Genomic DNA, 19,522 nt, shown 5'->3' with positions numbered 1-19,522 from the left:
TGTATGTTCTTTGGGGTATCCTGCGTAGACTGACGTGGGGATTTTTGATTTGTCGAAAAACATGGCTGCCATTACTAAAAATAGAACGTAGGAGTCAGACAGTAGTTTTTCACATATATCTCCAAAACCGTTAAGTTTATCCAAATTCTTTCAATAGTTGAAATGATCCATATTATTAGGATTACTAAAGTCTTCAGACTCCTTGTAAGAGTTATTGCCCTTGAAAGGGGAAAAATGACATTTTTTTAATAGTTTTCAGTCAATATCTTGAAAACTATGATAGATTAAAAGAAACTTTCAATTGTTGAAAAGATCTTGTGATAAGTCCTACCCAAGACTTTTTGAGTCAAAATTGTTGGTCAACTTCTTGTTTAATTTATTGCCTAGGAAAGGCAAAATTCAGCAAGGTGAGTGATTCAGACTCCTGGGAGCCTCTTGTTTTCTGCTCTAATTAGAATTCAAAACCCTTTTGGAATTCTTATGTTGATTGTAAAATTGTTTTCTATGCTTCCATCAATATTCTCATTACATAAAGGTCAGTACCCAGACTTCTGGATATCTTTTATTACATATTATCAGTGAATAATATAAACTAGAGCAAATGATTTTTACCAAAATATTAAGTTTCTCCAGATGTATAAAAAAGGGGAAAAACTAGGATATAAAACAGATTGAATGATCTTAAATAAGATGATAAATAACATATGATTGATAGATTTCAATCTCACCACACATCAAACTTGTTCCTTTTTTTTCTAAGTGCATTAACTACTTTTCAGCAAATTTGTTTTTAGGCGTTTCACAATATTATTATCATTGATCTTATATATCAGTTTTACGTGCCAAAACAGCTGCCATTACATGTACCTGTAAATCCTATAATGCTGTCAAACTCCATTTAGTCTAATGACAGATCTGCAATTCATTTGTTTTGTATATCTGATTTCAACTGCAACAGAAGGTTGCTGAACTGGGAAATTCTTACAAAATTGAATTTTAGTTCCCTTCTTGTCATGAAAGTTGATAAGCAATGTACAGTAAGAAATCTCAGTAATGTAATGTTATGTGGCCTTTGAATGGAGTAATTGTTAGCCTTTAATACAGTTTTTTTATTAAGGTATTTATGGTGTATGGTTCTATGACAATAAAGAATGTGTTAGGATTGGACAGATGGTCAAAAGGTAATGGTTAATATGTTAATTGTAAAGGCTGTTCCTGGATTTTTTCTAAGCATTGGAAAAAAATCAGAGGATAGATGTCTGAATAACCAATGTCTTCAGCAAAAAGCCTGGGATGATTGGGAGCTGAATCTGCTGGTGACAGCATTGAAATAAATGAATCATACTGTAATAGTTTCTTGTACACTGGGGTAGAAAGGAATTTTTTATTGGTATGGCCAAACAGTTAATTTTCAGGAAAATACTCTATTTTATATACATATGCAAAATAATGACACTGTTTCATTGATATTTTAAATTATGAGTATGGTTTGACAGTACCAGATGTACTGCTTCCTACACCCATGTTGTACATTGTTGTTACAGTGGGTAATTCCCAAAAGCATTATTGAAAGTGAAAGTAGTTATAAATAGTATGATGAATGTTCCTTAAGTCCTGCTACATAGGATTTTAATGCAACTACTGGTACATGTATAGTTATTCTAGACTTGAGAATATCACTAACAAAGGATGCTGTAGGTTATTATGGCCATTGATTTTCTAAACCATGATGCCACGATTGTGACACTTCTTTTTTAACTTTACTTGCAATTGATTTACGGAGAAAAAGAAACTTCCATCTTTTTCAAAACAAAAAAATGAAATAATAGATTATAAACCCCCTTTTTAGAATGTTTTAAAGGTGAATAAGAACCTTATAGTTACCTTTATTTGCAATTAATGTATTCATTAAAGAAAGCTAGTTTCTTTACATGTATTAATATCCAGTTAACAAACCATATTAGTTCAACAACCAGAACTTTAATCTGTAGATTTCTAGTCTATATAGAACATGTAAATCATAGCTTCTACAGCTGTCATTATAGCCTTGCTTATTCCCTGTATCACCATTAAAAAGACAGTTCTAAAATTAATTACAAGTGTAAGGGCTAAAAATAGAATGCAATGAAGTTTATAAATAGTGCATTTGACATAGTTTATTGTCCTTCCTGTTACAGCTTTTTACAAGAAGCAATAAAAGTTCATACACAAAAAGCAGCATTACGGAATAGAAGAGCATCAGAGAGTGATAGCACTCCAAGCATAATGGCTGGTGGAAAACCTGTTAACATTCTACAGATGTTGTCCAAGGCGCAGGATGAGTATGACAAGGTTTGTTATAGTATGGTAAGCTTGGCTATCTTCAACATCAAAGACAATGCCTGCTGCAAGTGTAAGCAGCTAATCAGGTATGTAATAAGAAGGATTTTTCTTCTTTGCCTATTTGGACTCACAGAAAAGAAAGAAAAAGTGCATGGAAAGTTAAAGATGCAAGATGGCAGACAAAAAAAAAAGAATCACATAGGTATTGTATCATTTTAACCCCATAAACACTATTTAGGAGGGTTGGGTATATAGGAATTCCCCAATCTGTCTGTTCATAGTCTCCTCCTTGACCACTCTATAGATTTTGATGAAAATTTATATGAAGATAGGCAACATATGTAAAATAAGCATTAATGAAGGTTATTTAAGTCAGGTCACTACTAGTTGAGATTATCGAACTAAATGGCAAGCATGATATTTGTCCACTTTAAATTTGGTGTAATCTTTTTTTGAGCTTTTTAGCTCTCCTGGCTGAAGGCCATTTAAGCTATTGCCATCACTTGCTATCCATTGTCATCGTCGTCATCCGTTATCATTAACAATTTTTCAAAACTCTTCTCTTCTGAAACTCCTTGACCAATTATAACCAAACTTGGCATGAATGTTCCTTAAGGTATTCTTCAAAGAACTGCTGTTGGAATTTTTGATCTGTTGAAAAACATGGTCACCATTACTAAAACTAGAACTAGGGGCCAGACAAGTTTTCCCATATATCTCCAAAATTGTTTGGTTTAGCAAAATTTATGGGAGTGAAGGTGTTCAGAATGATTAGATCTATCTGTGGTTAAATTTTTGGGCAAATTCATTAAACAATGTTGGAGTTATTTCCCTTTGCAATGGTTTTTGGCTATTTTTAATGTTATTATTTTTTTAAATACCTCCTCTGAAACTACTTGACCAATTTGAACCAAACTTGGTATGAATGTCCCTGAGGGTATTCTGTATAGAAGTGATGCAGGAATTAACAGTTTTCAGTCAATATCTTGAAAACTGTTGTAGATAAAAACTTTCAATTGCTTAAATGATCCTTATAAGGCCAACAAAAATGTTCAGGGATCAAAGATGTTAGAAGACTCCTTGTTTTTGTAAGAATAATTGCCCTTGAAATGCAAAAAAAATGATGTTTTTAGTAGTTTTCAGCCAATATCTTGAAAACTATAATAGGAAGAAAGAAACTTTCACTCAATGAAATGATCCTTGTGATATATATACAAGTCCTACCAAAGTCTTCTATACATCAACATTGTCTGACAAGGCCTTGTTAGAGTTTTCTACTATTTCTGATATATAATGCAAATTATGCTGCAGGGTAATAAATCTGAGCATTTAAATATTATCATATCTCTAGATAAATATTACATTATTGTCCCTATACCTCTATTACATAATTCTGTACCACTGAAATTAGCTGTTGATAATGTACTGCTCACTCACTTTTGAAGGTATCAAAAGGTATTTAAAGACCAATTATTTTTATTTTCGCCATAACATTTTTGTTGTGGTAAATGTTCCACAGCTAGCTGTTCTTCTCTAGTCTGGACCTGTACTACATTCCTCTTCCACAAGGTTTGGAAATTTGTTGAATATATTTTATAAAACCAGGGGTTTGTCACTTGGATACTAATCATTTATAACTGGTCGTCAGATCGATTCTGTGCAATAACCTTCACATTCTATGATCCCAATTAGTTCTCTGGAGAGAGACATGCATGGCACGGGTTTTACTGCTTCAGAGTTGACATTATTATTGGCACACAAAAAGTCATAGATTACTGATTGCAAACAGAGGTTCCAGGAATGGAGAATATTTTGGATGGCACATGTCTTAATGCATGATTTCAAGTTTACATTGTTTGACATATGCTAATGACATGATATATCGCTCAAATTTTGGAAAGTATACCTGTATTTTTTATAGTCCCAGACATGATTTACCGATGAAATGTTTGAAGCAATACATGTAATATATGAATCGTGCATCATGCAGTTTTGCAGATGACAATAACATCTGATATATATTGGCATATCAGATTAGAAACTAAAAGAATTGTCTAGATTCCCAAAGTAAACACAGATTTCACCAAGTGATTTTAATTTATTTTTATTTGTCTGCACTTCAAATAAAAAGATCAATAAAGCATTAAAATAATATTTTACTATGAACTTCAGTTCTATACAATAAAAAAAAACATGTCTGTTAAATCATATAGGTGCCAAGGTCGTCATGACATTGAGTTATGTACTGTAGTTAAGACTTAGACAAGAAACTGTTATGTCAGGCCAAATTAACAGGAATTCTATCCCCATCCTTTGATGAAGGCTATATAATGCATTACAGTCTTACGTATTATGAAATAGAGATTTACAATCAGTCTTAAAAACTTTGTGGGATAGCAACAAAAGAAAGAAGATATATTCAAGCATTTCACTTTTTTGCACATTAAATGTCTAGGAAGAGATGAAAACAATAAAAACAACAATACTCTTGGGGTTGCTGTTCTTTTGATGTAATTGTCTGCCATGAAGACTTCTTGGAAATAGCAAGCTTTGGAAGTTTGATTTAAATTTGGATCATTTAAAACCCTTTGTTGACCCTGGAGTTGAAGCAGGTCTCCATAACTGTATTGGTCTACCAGAATGTTCAAGTCAAAATTACTAAAATGAAGGACTATTCGAAACATATATGAATTGGAATGTAAGACTCTGAATACATGATTAATTTATCCATTTCATGTGGTTTATTTTTTCAATCATAAGCTGAGGATAATATTACACAATATTCATTGATTTTAGTCCTACTTTTAGTGACTGCCTATATATTAAACCATTCTACCTGGAATAGCCTGTATTTTAGTATTGCCTAGACAACTGTCAGTAGTGATACTAGAGGTGTAGTTAGTTTTGCCAGAGTGAAATGGTAGAAAATTAGTTATTTCCTCTGACTAATAGATACACTTATCCTCATTCAGACTCTATGTCAGTCAATGCTGGCAGTTAACATCTATTGGTTCTTTTGTAGGCTGATTATAGGCAGTGAACTTACTAAATATAAGCATGTGTTCGAAAAAAAAAATATGTCCCATTTATACCTTTATTTGTTTTCAAAAATTAAAAATACTTTAACTGCAGAAATTAGTTTTTATAGAATTTTGATCTTTCTCTTTTTATCAGTTAGACCTACCTCAATCTTCACATCTTTTTCCTTGGTGACAGTTGGCTGTCAAGATTAAGCTAGACAACATCACACTAACTAAATAAATTTATTAAAAATAAAATCATAACTGAAGATTTGTTAAGTAATTATATTGTCTTTGCACCATTTTAGTCAAACTGTGTGGTATTTTTACATCAGATTAATATGTTGGAAAATTTGCTTTAAGATGAATCATGGACTGTAATTATTATCACAGTCATATTGTTAACAAGTATGTTGTAATTAAGTTGGTTAGGAATCCAAATATTTCTGTTTTGTTATATTTATATACAAGTGCATAAAAACAAATCTCTATGATTTTTATGTCAGGTGCTAAGGAGTTAAATGTGTTGTTTATCTCTTCAATATCTTTTTTTCCTGCATGTTAAAGGAAAAGGGATATATAGTCTTTTATCATGTCCCTTTAACCAGACCAAATCTTGAATTAACGGCACATTATATAAAAGTTCAGAACTTCATAAAAATTAAACAACGTTAGTATGATTATGTTTGTTACTTTTCTCCTTAAATAATTGTAACAACTCGATACCTTACCCTTCCTTTTATATCTAAGTTGTGACTTACATGCACTGGTGTAACATTTATAAAAAGACTTGATGTTTTTGTGGTTCTTTTGCAGTCAAAAAAGAAGCCAGACCCTAAACCTTTGATAGACAATCCTAATGCATCAGCCATGAAATCTTCGGATCTCTTAAGACCTAGACCATTGAAGGCCAAAACTGATGAAGCAGGTAGGAGGATGTGTTCCATGATCAATCATGAAGTATTATGTAACTTATAGACTTTGTAGTAACATATAAGCCAAAGACAAACAGATGTATTCTAATTCCTGTTTTAATTAGCCTGTATGACTTTGAGAGTTCAAATGCAAATACACTGCTGTTATGGCACCTTTGAGATAGATAAATATTTCGATAAAAATAAACATATGTGTAACAGTGGCTGTTTCTTTTGATAGGAAAAAATGAAAGATAGTTTTCTTTTCTTCAACTTAAAGTGAACAATTTAGGATGAACATATCAAATAGGAATTCCTGTCTGATTCTTTTACAAAAAGGTGAAATTAATGTCTCATTTCCTTAATTAACTACCAGGTAAATGAGTTTTTAATCAGCTTTATCTTGGTCAGTAGAAATTTTGCTTAGTCATTCTACAGTAACTCTTGACATAAGAACACAGTTCTAAAATATTTGTGTGTTTATGTCAACAGTTTTTAAAAAAAATGTTCTTGAATCGATCTCACTAAGTTAATAGGTCTGATATTTGATGTTAATTATTAATAAATGAATTCTTCTCATTTTCAGAGGTTGATACAAATCAGAATGCCAGGCCAGCATCAGGTCCAGTCACACTGGAAACTTTGTTCAGAAATGCCAGCTTACAACAGAGTCAGGAAAAGTTTAGCAATATACCACAAGACAACAGACTTAGAAGTCAGACATCTGTAGTGGAAACTAGTAAACCTCCTCCTACATTTCATAGGTACTCTAAACTCAGAAACAACTTACCCCATCCTACAACTAAGCTCCCAAAATTGTAAAAAAAAGTTGGTTGTTTACAGAAAAGTTGAGCCAATGTCTCAATAATAATATAGTTTTTTTACTTAAACAAGACAAGTGATGAAATGTTTAAATTTCTGATGATAAACTTAATTCAAATTAATGTACTATGGGATATTTGTTTCTATACATGCATCATTGCTATATTAGACTATTAACTACTATTTTTGTCCAGCATTACCAGGATTCTTTCCATGTCAGCGCAAACATCTAAATGTAAATTATTGAGGCTAAGTATGCTTATTCTAGAAAGTACAACAAAACAAGATAGAAAAAAAATGTATTATTTGCAAATAGATGACTGTTACCACTGCTGCAATCAACGACAACACTTATCACAAGTTAAGCAGGTGGATATCTCCCCTTAGAATTTGTAATATGAAGTCTGTTGTACCTAGATGCTTTTTATACCCTGCCACACATAGTGCTTAGGTACTATGTCATATCCTCTAAAAAGTTGTATGTTTGTCTGTTAGTCTCGAGACTGTTTCCAGCTGATAACTTGAGAACAGATCAGTGCATTTTTTTTAAACTTTGCAGAACTGTTTTTATAGTACCATAAAATGCAATTTTCAGCAAAATCCAAAATGTTTTCAAGTTAAGCCATTTTGAAAATTTTACCATCCCGTTTTTTCTCTGTTACAGGGCAGAGTATCATGTTATGTTCCATTAATGGTCTATTTTTCAGATCTCTGTCTGTAACTGATACCACCAAGGCACCACAGGATTCTCAGGATGTCCCAGCTTTGTTAAAACACATCATGTCATCTGGCTCTATGGTGGAGGATATAGAGAGACAACAGAGGGGGGAGGCACCTCCCACTCCCTCAAATGCCCTTAGTTCTTCTATGCCAAATGATGGAGTATTGAAATTATTGACAAAACCAAAATCAGGAGATCAATCTCAAACATACCAAAGAGATAGTGACTCTAGTCTTACAAAGGAACCAAAATGGTTCTTATCTGAATCAAGTGCTCAACCTGAGTTAAAAGGTCAGGACTTGACTGATAAATTAGGGGATTCCCTTTCTAAAAATAGACTTAGTGATAGTGCCATTAGAGGGGCTTCCCCGAGTGATAATTTTAGTGCTAGAAGACAATCACAGTCTAGTATAGGGAGGGTTGGAAGTGCTGAATTACTGACTCCAGCTGCTTTGGAAAAGTCGGTATCATCAGAAAAGGTAAATCATTGTCTCTGTAAATAAAACCCTTGTAGCCTTTAAATCTTTTTCTTAGAGACCAAAAATATCATAGTGAGCCTGATGGGTTGAAATGTAATCTCATACTAAAAAATATTGGGAATTTCAAATGACAGCATTACTTCAAATCCATTGTGATTTTGCTAATAAACAGAATAATACCAGTTTTGATTGTCTGTTAAACTGTGTTTCATTCTGATTGTGTTGTTGTCTCTTTGACATAACTATTCTCTTTAAATTAGTTGTGTAATACATTGTCCACAGTGGCCAGATTTTAACGGGATTGTGGTCATGAAGACCCATAGGTGACCTTGAGCTGACATTTTTCTTCCTGATGGGGTTATTGTATCTTTGACTTATTCACCATATCCATTCTCAATATATCACATCTCAACCTATAGGGTTTCCCCATAATATTTTTCATCTTGAATTTATAACTGCTGTTATTCTGTATAAGTAACTTTGTTACAACAATAATTCCTGCTATCTCTTAAATTCCATTGTCATGGATTGCTTAGTGGTGTATAAATGTGAAATTATGTACATGTATTACATAATTTATTTGTAATTTACTCATAAAACTGCTTATGCTGTGTGATACTTAGAGATAAAAAAGGATTCAATTACCCTCAAATTGCCATGAAATTATGAAAATGATATACTTGGTTCACATATTTTGACACTAGTTACCCTAACTCAGCTGTGTGCTTATCTTATATATTCCTAGCAGGTATATTTATTGGTGAAGCTTTTAGTAACTGAGTACATCATTGCATCTTTCACACATTTGTATATTGTACATTTTTAGGAGACTTTTTATATAATTGAAACAAGGGTTTTCTTTGGATTGAAGCACAAGGTTTTGAACTTATCAGTAGACAGATTATGGTATTGTAAAATTTGACAGTCTTTTATGGCAAATATCAAGGGCATGTATATAGAAAGATCAGTAACATTGTATTTGGTTTCTTTAATATGTACCTATGTGACCTTAGACTGTCTTTCCTAGTCATTCATAGGAATCAACAAATATCTTTTGATTCATTTGTATAATTCAAACATTTATATAAATTCGTTACGTTTCAGATAAATACAACAAGACTGTCTACAGCTGCAGCAGCTCTTAATGCTGAGGTCTTATTGTCTCCAATGGCTTTCCTAACACAGAAATCACCATCTGTGTCAGGTATATCATAACATGGTCACCAATGAGAATTCCAATAATTGTGTAAAACTCAGATTAGAATTCATTCTGCTACATAAAAAATGTTTTTGAACTTGGCTACAACAAATATAATTAATAGCATTATTCAGGTTCAGTTTTTATGTAAAAAATAAGAATATCATTGTAAAGTTTGTAGGGCAGTGCTACATTTTGTGCAATTTCTGTACTACTGAAGAATATTTAAGTGTCAGTCCTTATAAGAATCAGGCAGTGGGTGAAACATGGTATGAAAAAAAACATCATTTTGATAGTGTAATTTGACTATTTGCACCATCAGAATCAAAGAAAATAGACAAGATTTTCCATATCATGCTGTACCATGGAGTTACAGTTTCATTGAATTGTACTGAAAATTAACATTTCTAGGGCTGATAACTGTCAAAAACCTCATTTTTCTAACATTCTATTGAAAAATTTCTGAACAAAGCCAGTGATGCAGATATTAAATAGTGTTATTTTCAAATAGAGAAAGTATCCTTGAGTGATATTACATTGTCAGATTGGTGGGTTTTTGACATGCATGTTTCTGATTTTTCCCATTTTGCCTGATTCTTACAAATGCTTACACTTAAGTACAAAAATGTCTGAAACTAGTTAATTCTATGTCATATGAATAAACATTTATGCTGGTACATTTTGCTATGATATGTCTTTAATTGACTGCCTAAATTGTTTTTGGTCAGTTCGTCAGGACAGTTGGAGCTCAAACATCAAGTATAGTTGTGTGCATCAGTTCAGAGTAATACTAGATGGCAACCTGCCAAAGAAGGAGTTCATTAAATACATGTTTAAATATATATGATTACATAAAAGTCATAAACATTTAAAATATAAAAATAATGTTTAGTTTTAATCCTCCATTCTATTTTCATTTCTGGAATAGTATTTAAGGATTTTAGAAACATGTTTTTAGGGTAAAGTAAATTACTTTCAGTCATTGATGTATGTAATGATGATTTGGTTACATAATTATACAAATATATGCTTGAATTTTATGATTTCTGTAATTATTGTCAAAAATTCTATCGTATTACACAGAAAAATTTTAGGGATGCATTGATTTATATCTAGTGTTCTTAAAATTGTAAGTATGTGCCAAAAATTATGCAATTTGGAAATTAATGGTTAAAATGCGTATGTATAACTTGGTAATCAAAATAAATCATTTTTTTATTTTCTGTTTTTATTTCAGATGAACCAGGTAGATTAAACAGAAGTAACGACTCTGGGTCATCAGCAGAGGGCAGCACTAGTCTTCCTGTTGCAGCATTAACAAAGGAACAATTACAACAGGCAATGATATATCTTATTAAGGTAGATTTCTGGTTTAGCTGTTGTAAAACTTGATAATCGTGGATTTTTCAACATCTCATTTTGTTCTGATAAAAGAAAAACTGTTTACAGTTTGCCTCATAGGAAATCATGTGAATTTAAAATTGTACTTAAAACTATACTGTGCTTTAATAATTTTCATATCACATTAGAATACTTGAATATTTTAAGTGAGGACTGCTTGCATAGGTCAATATGTCATATTTTTTCCCTAGTGAGTTTGTTGACAACCACTGATTTATAAGTGGGAAACAGCTTTTACACTTTTGTTTATTTAAACCAATTTTTTTTTTATTTCAGACTGATCCTAGTTTTATAAACACTTTGCATGAGGCATATTTACAGAGTCTGAAGGAACTTTCTAAATCCTAGCACAAGCCTCCCTCTCTAGCAATACAGGGGTAGATAAAGATCAGATTACCTCCATATTGTTATGTTTTATGTTGTGATTTTTGCATCATACCAAATGTCCCCAGTGACAGGAAAAGGTGCTCGTGGTGTTTTGAACAAAATCTAAACTCAGAGGTGGATAGGAAGAATGAGGTTTGAAATTTTATCAACAGCAGAAAACAAAAAAGATAGAGTTATAGATATGTACTCCCTGTATTATTTTGTACAGTGAAAGAAATAGTGGTTGTCATCACCAGTGATTGCTGTACTGATATATCATGACAATAGATATTTCAATTAATATTGACTAGATATGTCATCATTAATATTAATACTAGTCTAAATGGTGCAATTTATCTATGTTGGTGTGTTGTTTACTATAACAATCAACTAGCTACATGCTGATGCTCAGTATAACATGTATTGTAGAAATGTCCTGGTTGTGAGAAATGTCTTCTCAGGACAATTGTATGCTTATACTTACTTTCTGCTTTTTTATCTGTTCTGAATTTCCAATAACTTTATCCTGAATTTCCTTAAGGCTGTATACAATAGTACATTAAATAATAGGATATTAGCGACAGTAATATTATAATTGTAAACTAATGAACAAATTGACTTCTAATTGGGTTTACAAAAAAATATCTTTATGCATATTTTTCTTATTTACATAGCTAATTTCTTTGTTAAATGAAAAAAATACAATGTATATGTTTATCCCCTGTGGCCTGTGTACTCTCATCATGAAACATTGATGAGGGACATGATTGTATTTATGTCAAACTTGGGAATATTTTTAAAGAGGGGCCAGATCCTCCAAATAATCAGTACTCTATATTATTGAAGCAGTTCGATTTTTCCTGTCTCACATTTAATAACGATTTCATAGTGAAATAACTAGGGGAGATAACTGTTGATTAATTTGTTTAACATGCTTAAAATCATCATATTGAAGTTGCAGCTGTTTTAACATTAATTTATGATTTTTTACGTTGATATAATTTGGATTTGTGCAAACATAAAAAAATAAAATTACAGCATATGTTACCAAAGGATAATAATAAGGTTTAAAGTTAAATTGTATATCAGAAACACATTCTTTCAAATTTTGACTTCAGTATTGAGAATGGAAAACACAGCCTTCAACCAGTATATTTTATGTAGCAAGTGAATCAAACATATATAATGTTGTCTATCAATATTTTGTGTATTAGTGCTAAATTTAACTTGACAATTGCAATCGGATGTCTAGTCATTTGTATTTGTGTTTTTAAAGATGGCTAAAACAGCTTTTATATGTTGACATTACTTCACTGCAAAGCAACATATCACATATCTTAGTTTATATTTGTATATAAGGACTTCACTATAATCGTGTTCACTCTCATACATGTGCTATTAAATGATCCTGATGTTTTACAGTGTGTTTCTTTAATAATGTTTTGATCCTTTCTCTATCCACTCATGTAAATTGATCTCAGTTGTTTTTGAAAAATTGAGATAATACATGTATTTATGGAGTCACATTTTTTACTGTTGCTTGAGATGAAAAGGCTGTCTTTTTATTATATAATTTGTTGTCAACACTTTATTATGGTGTTAATCTGTGTCTTAACTTTAACCTTTTGCTGTTAATTTATGATGTGTCACAATTTTGTCTTTGTAAATGTGTTTGTGCTACTATTCTTTGCTGGAAGGGGTAAAAATACAGGGTTTTATTCTTTTTTGTTTTTAGAGATTTGTTAAATGTCTCTTTGAAATTCCTAAATCAGGGTTAAGTGGTTAGCTAATTTGGATTCTTTTTGTCCTGTGTTGCAAACGGATTTACTTTGATGGTCTTTTAGAATAATAATTTACTAATTTGTAATGAAACATACAGTTTATTGTTGTACTTTTAAATAATTAATAGGACATAGATACATTGTCCATTTGTCAGTTCCTCAGGTCAAATGTTAGAATTTTTTTGCTTTTTGTGGCTGTCATACATTTTGGCATAATAAAAGTTATAGGGCGCTCTATACAGTATTAAATCATCACATAATCAATTTTTAAAATCCTATTTTTTTATAGAATTAATGTGTGTTTGGTTACCAATATTAATTTTGAACTGGTAAATGAGCTTTCAGAACTACTCAGTCTCACTGTTTGTCTTTTGTTTCATTTAATACAGTCAGATAAGTTGCTTGGTGTAATTTCATTGTACATTATTACATTACTTTCAGATAGATCTACCAGGCAAAGTTCTGTTTGTTTGGGTTGGTTTTTTTTCCAAGAAGAAAGTTGTTTTTCATGTAAAGCATCATATCTGTGGTTTTGAATGATAGGAGAATTTATCTACTATTCAGTATATCATTTCAAGTGGCAAAGATTTTTTTTCATGTGATATCATAAGATATTGTGGTTTATGTGCTGGTATGTATGATTTTTTTTTATTATTTTTTAAGGTAAATTCATCTAAGATGATCAATTATGAATATTCCATGGCTTTTATCTTTTTTTCATATTTGACAAAGCATCAGATGCTGACTTACCTCTAGCATGAGTGTTGTACATGATATTTTATGTATATGTATATGTCCCAGTCCATTTAAGAATCATGCAGCATTTTTATAAAGAGTGATACTCCTGATAGAAAACTACATTTTTTTTTGGTTTTGAATTGTATGACAGTATTTTTTTTTCTGTGTTAATGCATTTTGTAGTGTATTTTATACAGTACTGATTAATCTCCCTTTCCAACTTTCAACAGTGACTTTAATGAATGAAAAAAATACTTCTATTGAAATGGTTTTGGCAAACATTTCTATAAAATATGGCACCTGTCAAGAAATATATGAACTTGAAATATATAAATTTTTGTCTGGTGTAACTACCTTTTTCTTGTTTGCTATCTTATTTTCTGGTTTGATTTGTAAATAGTGGGCTTTCTGTCAACAGATCACTCTCTGTATGATTCTTAGAAGGGAGAGTATATGGACTAAGAAGGTGTTGTATGAATAGGGAGAAAAATAAATGAGTCAGTGGATTTAGAGTTTATACATGTATTGTGTGTAAGTTTCTATGATTTGAGATTTAAATTGTGAACAACTGTGTGAATGTGTAATAATAAGTTACTTTAAAAAGGTGCTGTACTTCATATTTTTTATTATTGGAATACAATATTGTATTACATTCAGACAAACTTTGTTGTTATAGACGTTATGAGTCCAGTTTTGAATCAAAGAGGTATGTGAAATTCAGCTTTGGGCCAAGTTAAGATGATACAATTGACTGTTTTTTTTTAATTTCTATCTATTCCATGACTCAATTTTTTATTTGTGAACAAGCAGCCTTTTTTCAAATCATGGTGTTTTATGGTTGTATTTTTGATATTTTCCATTTTATCTGAAAGTTAACACTCTACATTGTATTTGAGAGGGGGTGTGGTGTAGTAACAAAAACATGAAATGTGTGAGTATAATAATAGATTTGTTGACTTTTAAGTATGTGTAATATCATTTATATTTTGTAGTATTACTGACCAGTTCAGAAGTAAAATACATTTATCTGAACAGTGATAAATTCACACAGGGTTACTTCCCTTTATCATAGAAATCCAGATTAAAAGAAGCTCATTTATAACCTTCGGTTAGACAGGGGTCAATAATGCATGTTATTCTGAACTGGTCCATTAGAGGTATTATGCAATGATACCTTAGGGTTGCCAAATATTTTGGTGCTTTGTGTACTCTTGCCTGCAAGGTGTAGAGGTGATGTTTAATCCATATCCAATAAGTCAATTTTGTCCATTCTATTGTGATTGGACAATATTTTGGATTTGACTGATCAGCAATCTAAAATTTTATAGATTATTTAAGAATTCTATATTAGGGATTGTAGAGTGAAGTGTGAGGGAAGATGGTATGGTGTTGCTGTCATTGACACTCGTGTTAAAAGTCTTGTATAAATTAGAAACACACTTATTTAATGTTACAGTTATATCATGCTGTGCTTGTATTTTTATAAACTTTGCCAACTAAATATGTCATTCAATTTAAACAAGCTGTCTAAGTCCTTCATTGAAATCTCCTAATGGTGAAAAATACAAAATTTAATATTTAGTTGGCAGAGTTCATGGTGTTAAAACTGACTGTTGATATGTACGGGTGGTAAGAATAAATTTTATCAGGTACAAACTTCAACAATTAGTTTATTTCACCAATTATTCAACCAGTATTCTTTTATATTCCGTTCTTCAGTATTATTCAAATAAGATTTTTTTAATTGCTTTTGCAATATGAATATATTTTAAAGAAAATGAATATAAAAGCATACTGGATTAAATAAAACAATGACTACCTTACAATCAGACTGATTTAGGACAACACCTTTCATTGGTTTTTTTTATTATACAGACCATTAAGAGAATTATTACCAGATTTATTAATGAGTTAGGCACAACCTACAACCAAGCATCACACTTATACAATTTAGCAGATAAGAACAAAATAGGATAGATAAACAGGTGTCCATTTTAAACACACAAGATACTGTAGAGAACTTTTTATGCACTGCATATTTTAATTTTAAATCAGTTTAAAGGCTACATTCATTTTGAAATCACTTCCCTAACCCGTTACTGCAGACCCTATCAGAAACCTCTTCATGTTGCCTGAACGTATCTTGTTAGCCTGGCATGTGATGCCAGGTATAATTTTTGTTCTTTACCTCTTCAGAATATCAGCGGATGTTAGTTGTTTGTACAGGTAAAACAAATATTAAAACTGAATTTCAGAATTTTTTTCTTTGTCTGATTGCAAGGAATCTATCATATGTGCTGGTACATAGTCAATATTTATCTATCCAGATTAGCTTTAAATAGATATTTGAGAACTTTTATGAAAAAAAAATCTTTGTCATGACATGTAATACAGTAACGTACAGTTCTTATTTTATTATAAACAGTGACTATGTACCAGAGTATTTTTTTTCTTATGTGATGTTTACATGAGGAAAAAAAGTAAAAATTTGAAATGTAATTAGTTCTGGACATGGGTATATGTACTAATTCCTAAAGTTATAACGTGACATAAAGAAAATCTTAGAATTCTAGCGATGGTTTAAATTATCTCGATTTTGTTGTATATTATCAGTACAAATAGTTCAGAGTATTACAACAGCTAAATGTGAAAGCTTCTCCATACTGAGTGTAAGGAGCAGCAAGTTCATTGTCAATCTGTCTGTCTGTCAAACATTTTTTTTAACATAAATTTGCCAAAAATACAAAATGGTGAACTGAATATTTATATTAATTAATTACCAATTTAAGATGTGCATATTAAAGTTTGGTTAAAATTAGATAAATATTTTTGGAAGAGAAAATTTTTCATTATCTCATGAAAAATCTAAAATTTCGAGAACTAGGAGTTTCAGAAATCTCTCAAATCCTGGAGTTTTTCTTCAAATCTTCAATATCAAGCTTTCATTTAGGTCAAAATTTAAGATAGGAATTGATTGGGAGGAAATCTTTCTTTAAACTTTTTTATTACAGTCGTTTGACTGTGACTTCTGATCTTGTTGAACTGAACTATCCCAAGGTAAATACCAGTTTTGCTAAGTTAACATCTGTTTTGAATTAGGAAGGTGTCTATTTGAATGACCACAGAGTTTAAGCGTCATTGTTACTTGTTCAAAAGATGAGTTTATTGAGCAAAACTGGTATTTACTTTGGGCTATTCCAATTCCAAAAGGTTGAAGGTCACAGTAAACTCACTGTAAATTGGTTTTAGATTTTTTTTAGTGGAAAATAACTATGCCAAGTGATACTTGTATCGGAACAGGGATATATTATGTTCAGATCCACAAATTTAAGAAAGTATATTTTATTGAGGTTATAAAGGTATCATTAGTAATTCAAGATTATCATCAATACAATAAATTAAAGCATTTGATTGAAAATCAATTAAATAAGTCTTAACTAGAAACTCATGCTGGTGACAATAGATCTGTCATCAATGATGGAAACATTGGATCATTTTTATGAACAAACATTGATGGTTTTAATTTTTTAAAAATTGTGAAGCGTTGTCTTCATGACACATGCATGTCATCATTCAAGTTTAACTGATTAACAATGTCCAGACGGTTGGTATAAGTATGTATAGTCTTATTAATGAAAAATAGTTCTGAATAACAAGTCGTTTACATTAAGGATATTCTATGATATACTTTTGTATCTTTATTTGGTAAAAAAATATCAAGAAATGGGATATTTTTATAGTTAATATAGTGAAGGGCTTTTTTTAAACAGAGGGTTTTACATCAGAATGCCAATAGCTTTTCTCTCATGATGCATATCATCATGATTAAAGTCTTGTGCTGAGCTGCAGAGTGATTGTCATAATTTGTATGAAGTTTGATTTATTACATAAAAGAAAAAATGCAGCAATTTCTAATTTAAGAATCTACAAAAAAAAGTCTCAAGTTTAGAAACATTGTACTTCAAACATTAGATTTTATTGCCTGTAAGTTTGGACTTTCTTGGATGAATTTATGTTTGTAATAAAGAGTAAAGGATGAAACTATGCCTTGTGTAGTGATCAAATATGGTGACCATCTGTTGTAGAAAGGTATCATTCTTCAGGAAGTAAGATTGTTGTATATTTTCTGTTGTTTTGTTAGGTTTATTTTACAGTGACTTACTGTAGTATTATTGTTTTGTTGTCAAGAAAAAAAAGGATACAACTACTTTATTTCATGGGTATTTTTTGTGGTACTTGTATGTGAAAACTCGAAGGTTTCCCAAATTGTGATGGAGAAGACAAGGCTTTAAGCACCTTGTAATGCTTTCAAAATCAAAAACAGTTGAAATGTTGGAGAATAGAACTGGTACCAATGTTTTATACACAAATTTATTTTATTATTTTAATTCATTTTTTCGTTTAGGTACTTGCTTGTTTCAATATTACAATTAGCTAGTAAAAGTTTTTCTCTGAAGTCAATTTGTCATGTTTATTTTAGGCTACATTAGTCATATTAATAGTTATGTATTGATTTGAAAGGAAATACAATGTTTAAGTTTTTTATCGTTAATTTAACACACACTTACTTATTTCATATTTTGGCATAAAATTGGTCAAACTTTTGTATCCATGAAATAGGGAATAGTGTATTGCAAAATTATACAATGTTTAGCAGTGAAAGAAGTTAATTGCTTTTACATTTGAAAAGTTATGAGATAATTTATAAACTCTTTTTTCGAAGGTTTTTGAAAATTCAGCAATTTGGGCATCATAGGTTGCTTTTTTAGCTCACCGGCCAAAGGCCATGTGAGCTATTGCCATCACTTGGTGTCCGTCATACGCATCTATCTTCGTTGTTAACAATTTTTCAAAACTCTTCTCCTCTCGCACTACTTGTCCAATTGGATCCAACCTTGGTATGAATGTTCCTTGGGGTATCCTATATAGAACTGATGTGGGGATTTTTGGGATGGCTGCTGTTACTACAAATAGAACATAGGGATCAGACAGTAGTTTTTCGCATATATCTCCAAAACTATTAGGTTTAGCCAATTCTTTAAAATGCAGGAATGATCCTTACTATAAGGCCTAGAAAACTCTCCAGGGATCAAAGTTGTCAGACAATTCCTTGTAAGAGTTATTGTCCTTGAAAGGTGAAAAATGATGTTTTGTTTTGTTTTAGTTTTCAGCCAATATCTTCAAAACTATGATAGAAAGAAACTTGCTGAAATAATCCTGAGGATAAGTTCTACCAAAGTATTCTTGAGTCAAAATTGTTGGACAACTCCTTGTTAAATTTATTGCCCTTGAAAGGGAAAATTTAACTGTGAGCAATTCAGGCTCCTGGGAGCCTCTTGTTTTAGGTAGTAGTTATTCAATGCACTTTTTATGATGCTAATCGAAGTTAAGAAACAAATTGTTTTTGTTTTGAAGTAACTTAAACAGCTGTATTAATGCACCATTTTAATCTCAAAATAAAAATAGTAAATGAAGTGTTTCTTTTGTTAATGCCACCTGAACACAAACTAAAGGCTTTGGAAGTTTCTTTCCACTTTTGGTATACAAAGCGAATTTATCTTTGTAAAGACATATCTTAAATAATCAGGTACATCTTTTCAGCTACATTTATTCTATACAATATAAAAACTAGTAAAAATATGTAAGCCAAGCTCACTATTGATCTCCTGCTTCCCTTCCCTTTGGAACTATACAGGAAACCCAAAATGTAATTCAGATGGAAATGGAAAATAAGAGGTGTATAATGGCTTGGTGTAATAA

General features: G+C 31.1%; 2 protein-coding genes across 5 annotated transcripts in view; one reads left to right on the top strand and one right to left on the bottom strand.

The window, feature by feature from the left end:
• Positions 1–19,236, top strand: part of LOC148627043 (mRNA-decapping enzyme 1A-like) — a 54,660-nt gene extending 35,424 nt beyond the window's left edge. For both annotated transcript variants that reach the window (XM_088566226.1, XM_088566234.1), the window contains 8 exons: positions 1,118–1,181; positions 2,178–2,331; positions 6,159–6,270; positions 6,843–7,020; positions 7,786–8,278; positions 9,383–9,482; positions 10,714–10,835; positions 11,154–19,236. In XM_088566226.1, coding sequence (XP_088422352.1) covers positions 1,118–1,181; positions 2,178–2,331; positions 6,159–6,270; positions 6,843–7,020; positions 7,786–8,278; positions 9,383–9,482; positions 10,714–10,835; positions 11,154–11,225 — 1,295 coding nt within the window. In that variant the 3' untranslated portion in view covers positions 11,226–19,236. The remainder of the gene's footprint in view (positions 1–1,117; positions 1,182–2,177; positions 2,332–6,158; positions 6,271–6,842; positions 7,021–7,785; positions 8,279–9,382; positions 9,483–10,713; positions 10,836–11,153) is intronic.
• The window catches only part of LOC148627041 (beta-galactosidase-1-like protein 2), a 28,919-nt gene continuing 20,548 nt past the window's right edge, over positions 11,152–19,522 (bottom strand). For all 3 annotated transcript variants that reach the window (XM_088566205.1, XM_088566213.1, XM_088566196.1), the window contains one exon: positions 11,152–18,726. The gene's annotated coding sequence lies outside the window, so the exon portion shown is untranslated. The remainder of the gene's footprint in view (positions 18,727–19,522) is intronic.

The sequence above is a fragment of the Perna viridis genome, chromosome 1 (assembly GCF_037379345.1).
Source record: "Perna viridis isolate PV_CMFRI_1.1 ecotype Kerala chromosome 1, ASM3737934v1, whole genome shotgun sequence".
Taxonomy (NCBI): domain Eukaryota; kingdom Metazoa; phylum Mollusca; class Bivalvia; order Mytilida; family Mytilidae; genus Perna; species Perna viridis.
The sequence above is the reverse complement of the archived record's forward strand: the minus strand, read 5'-3'. Positions and strand labels throughout refer to the sequence as shown.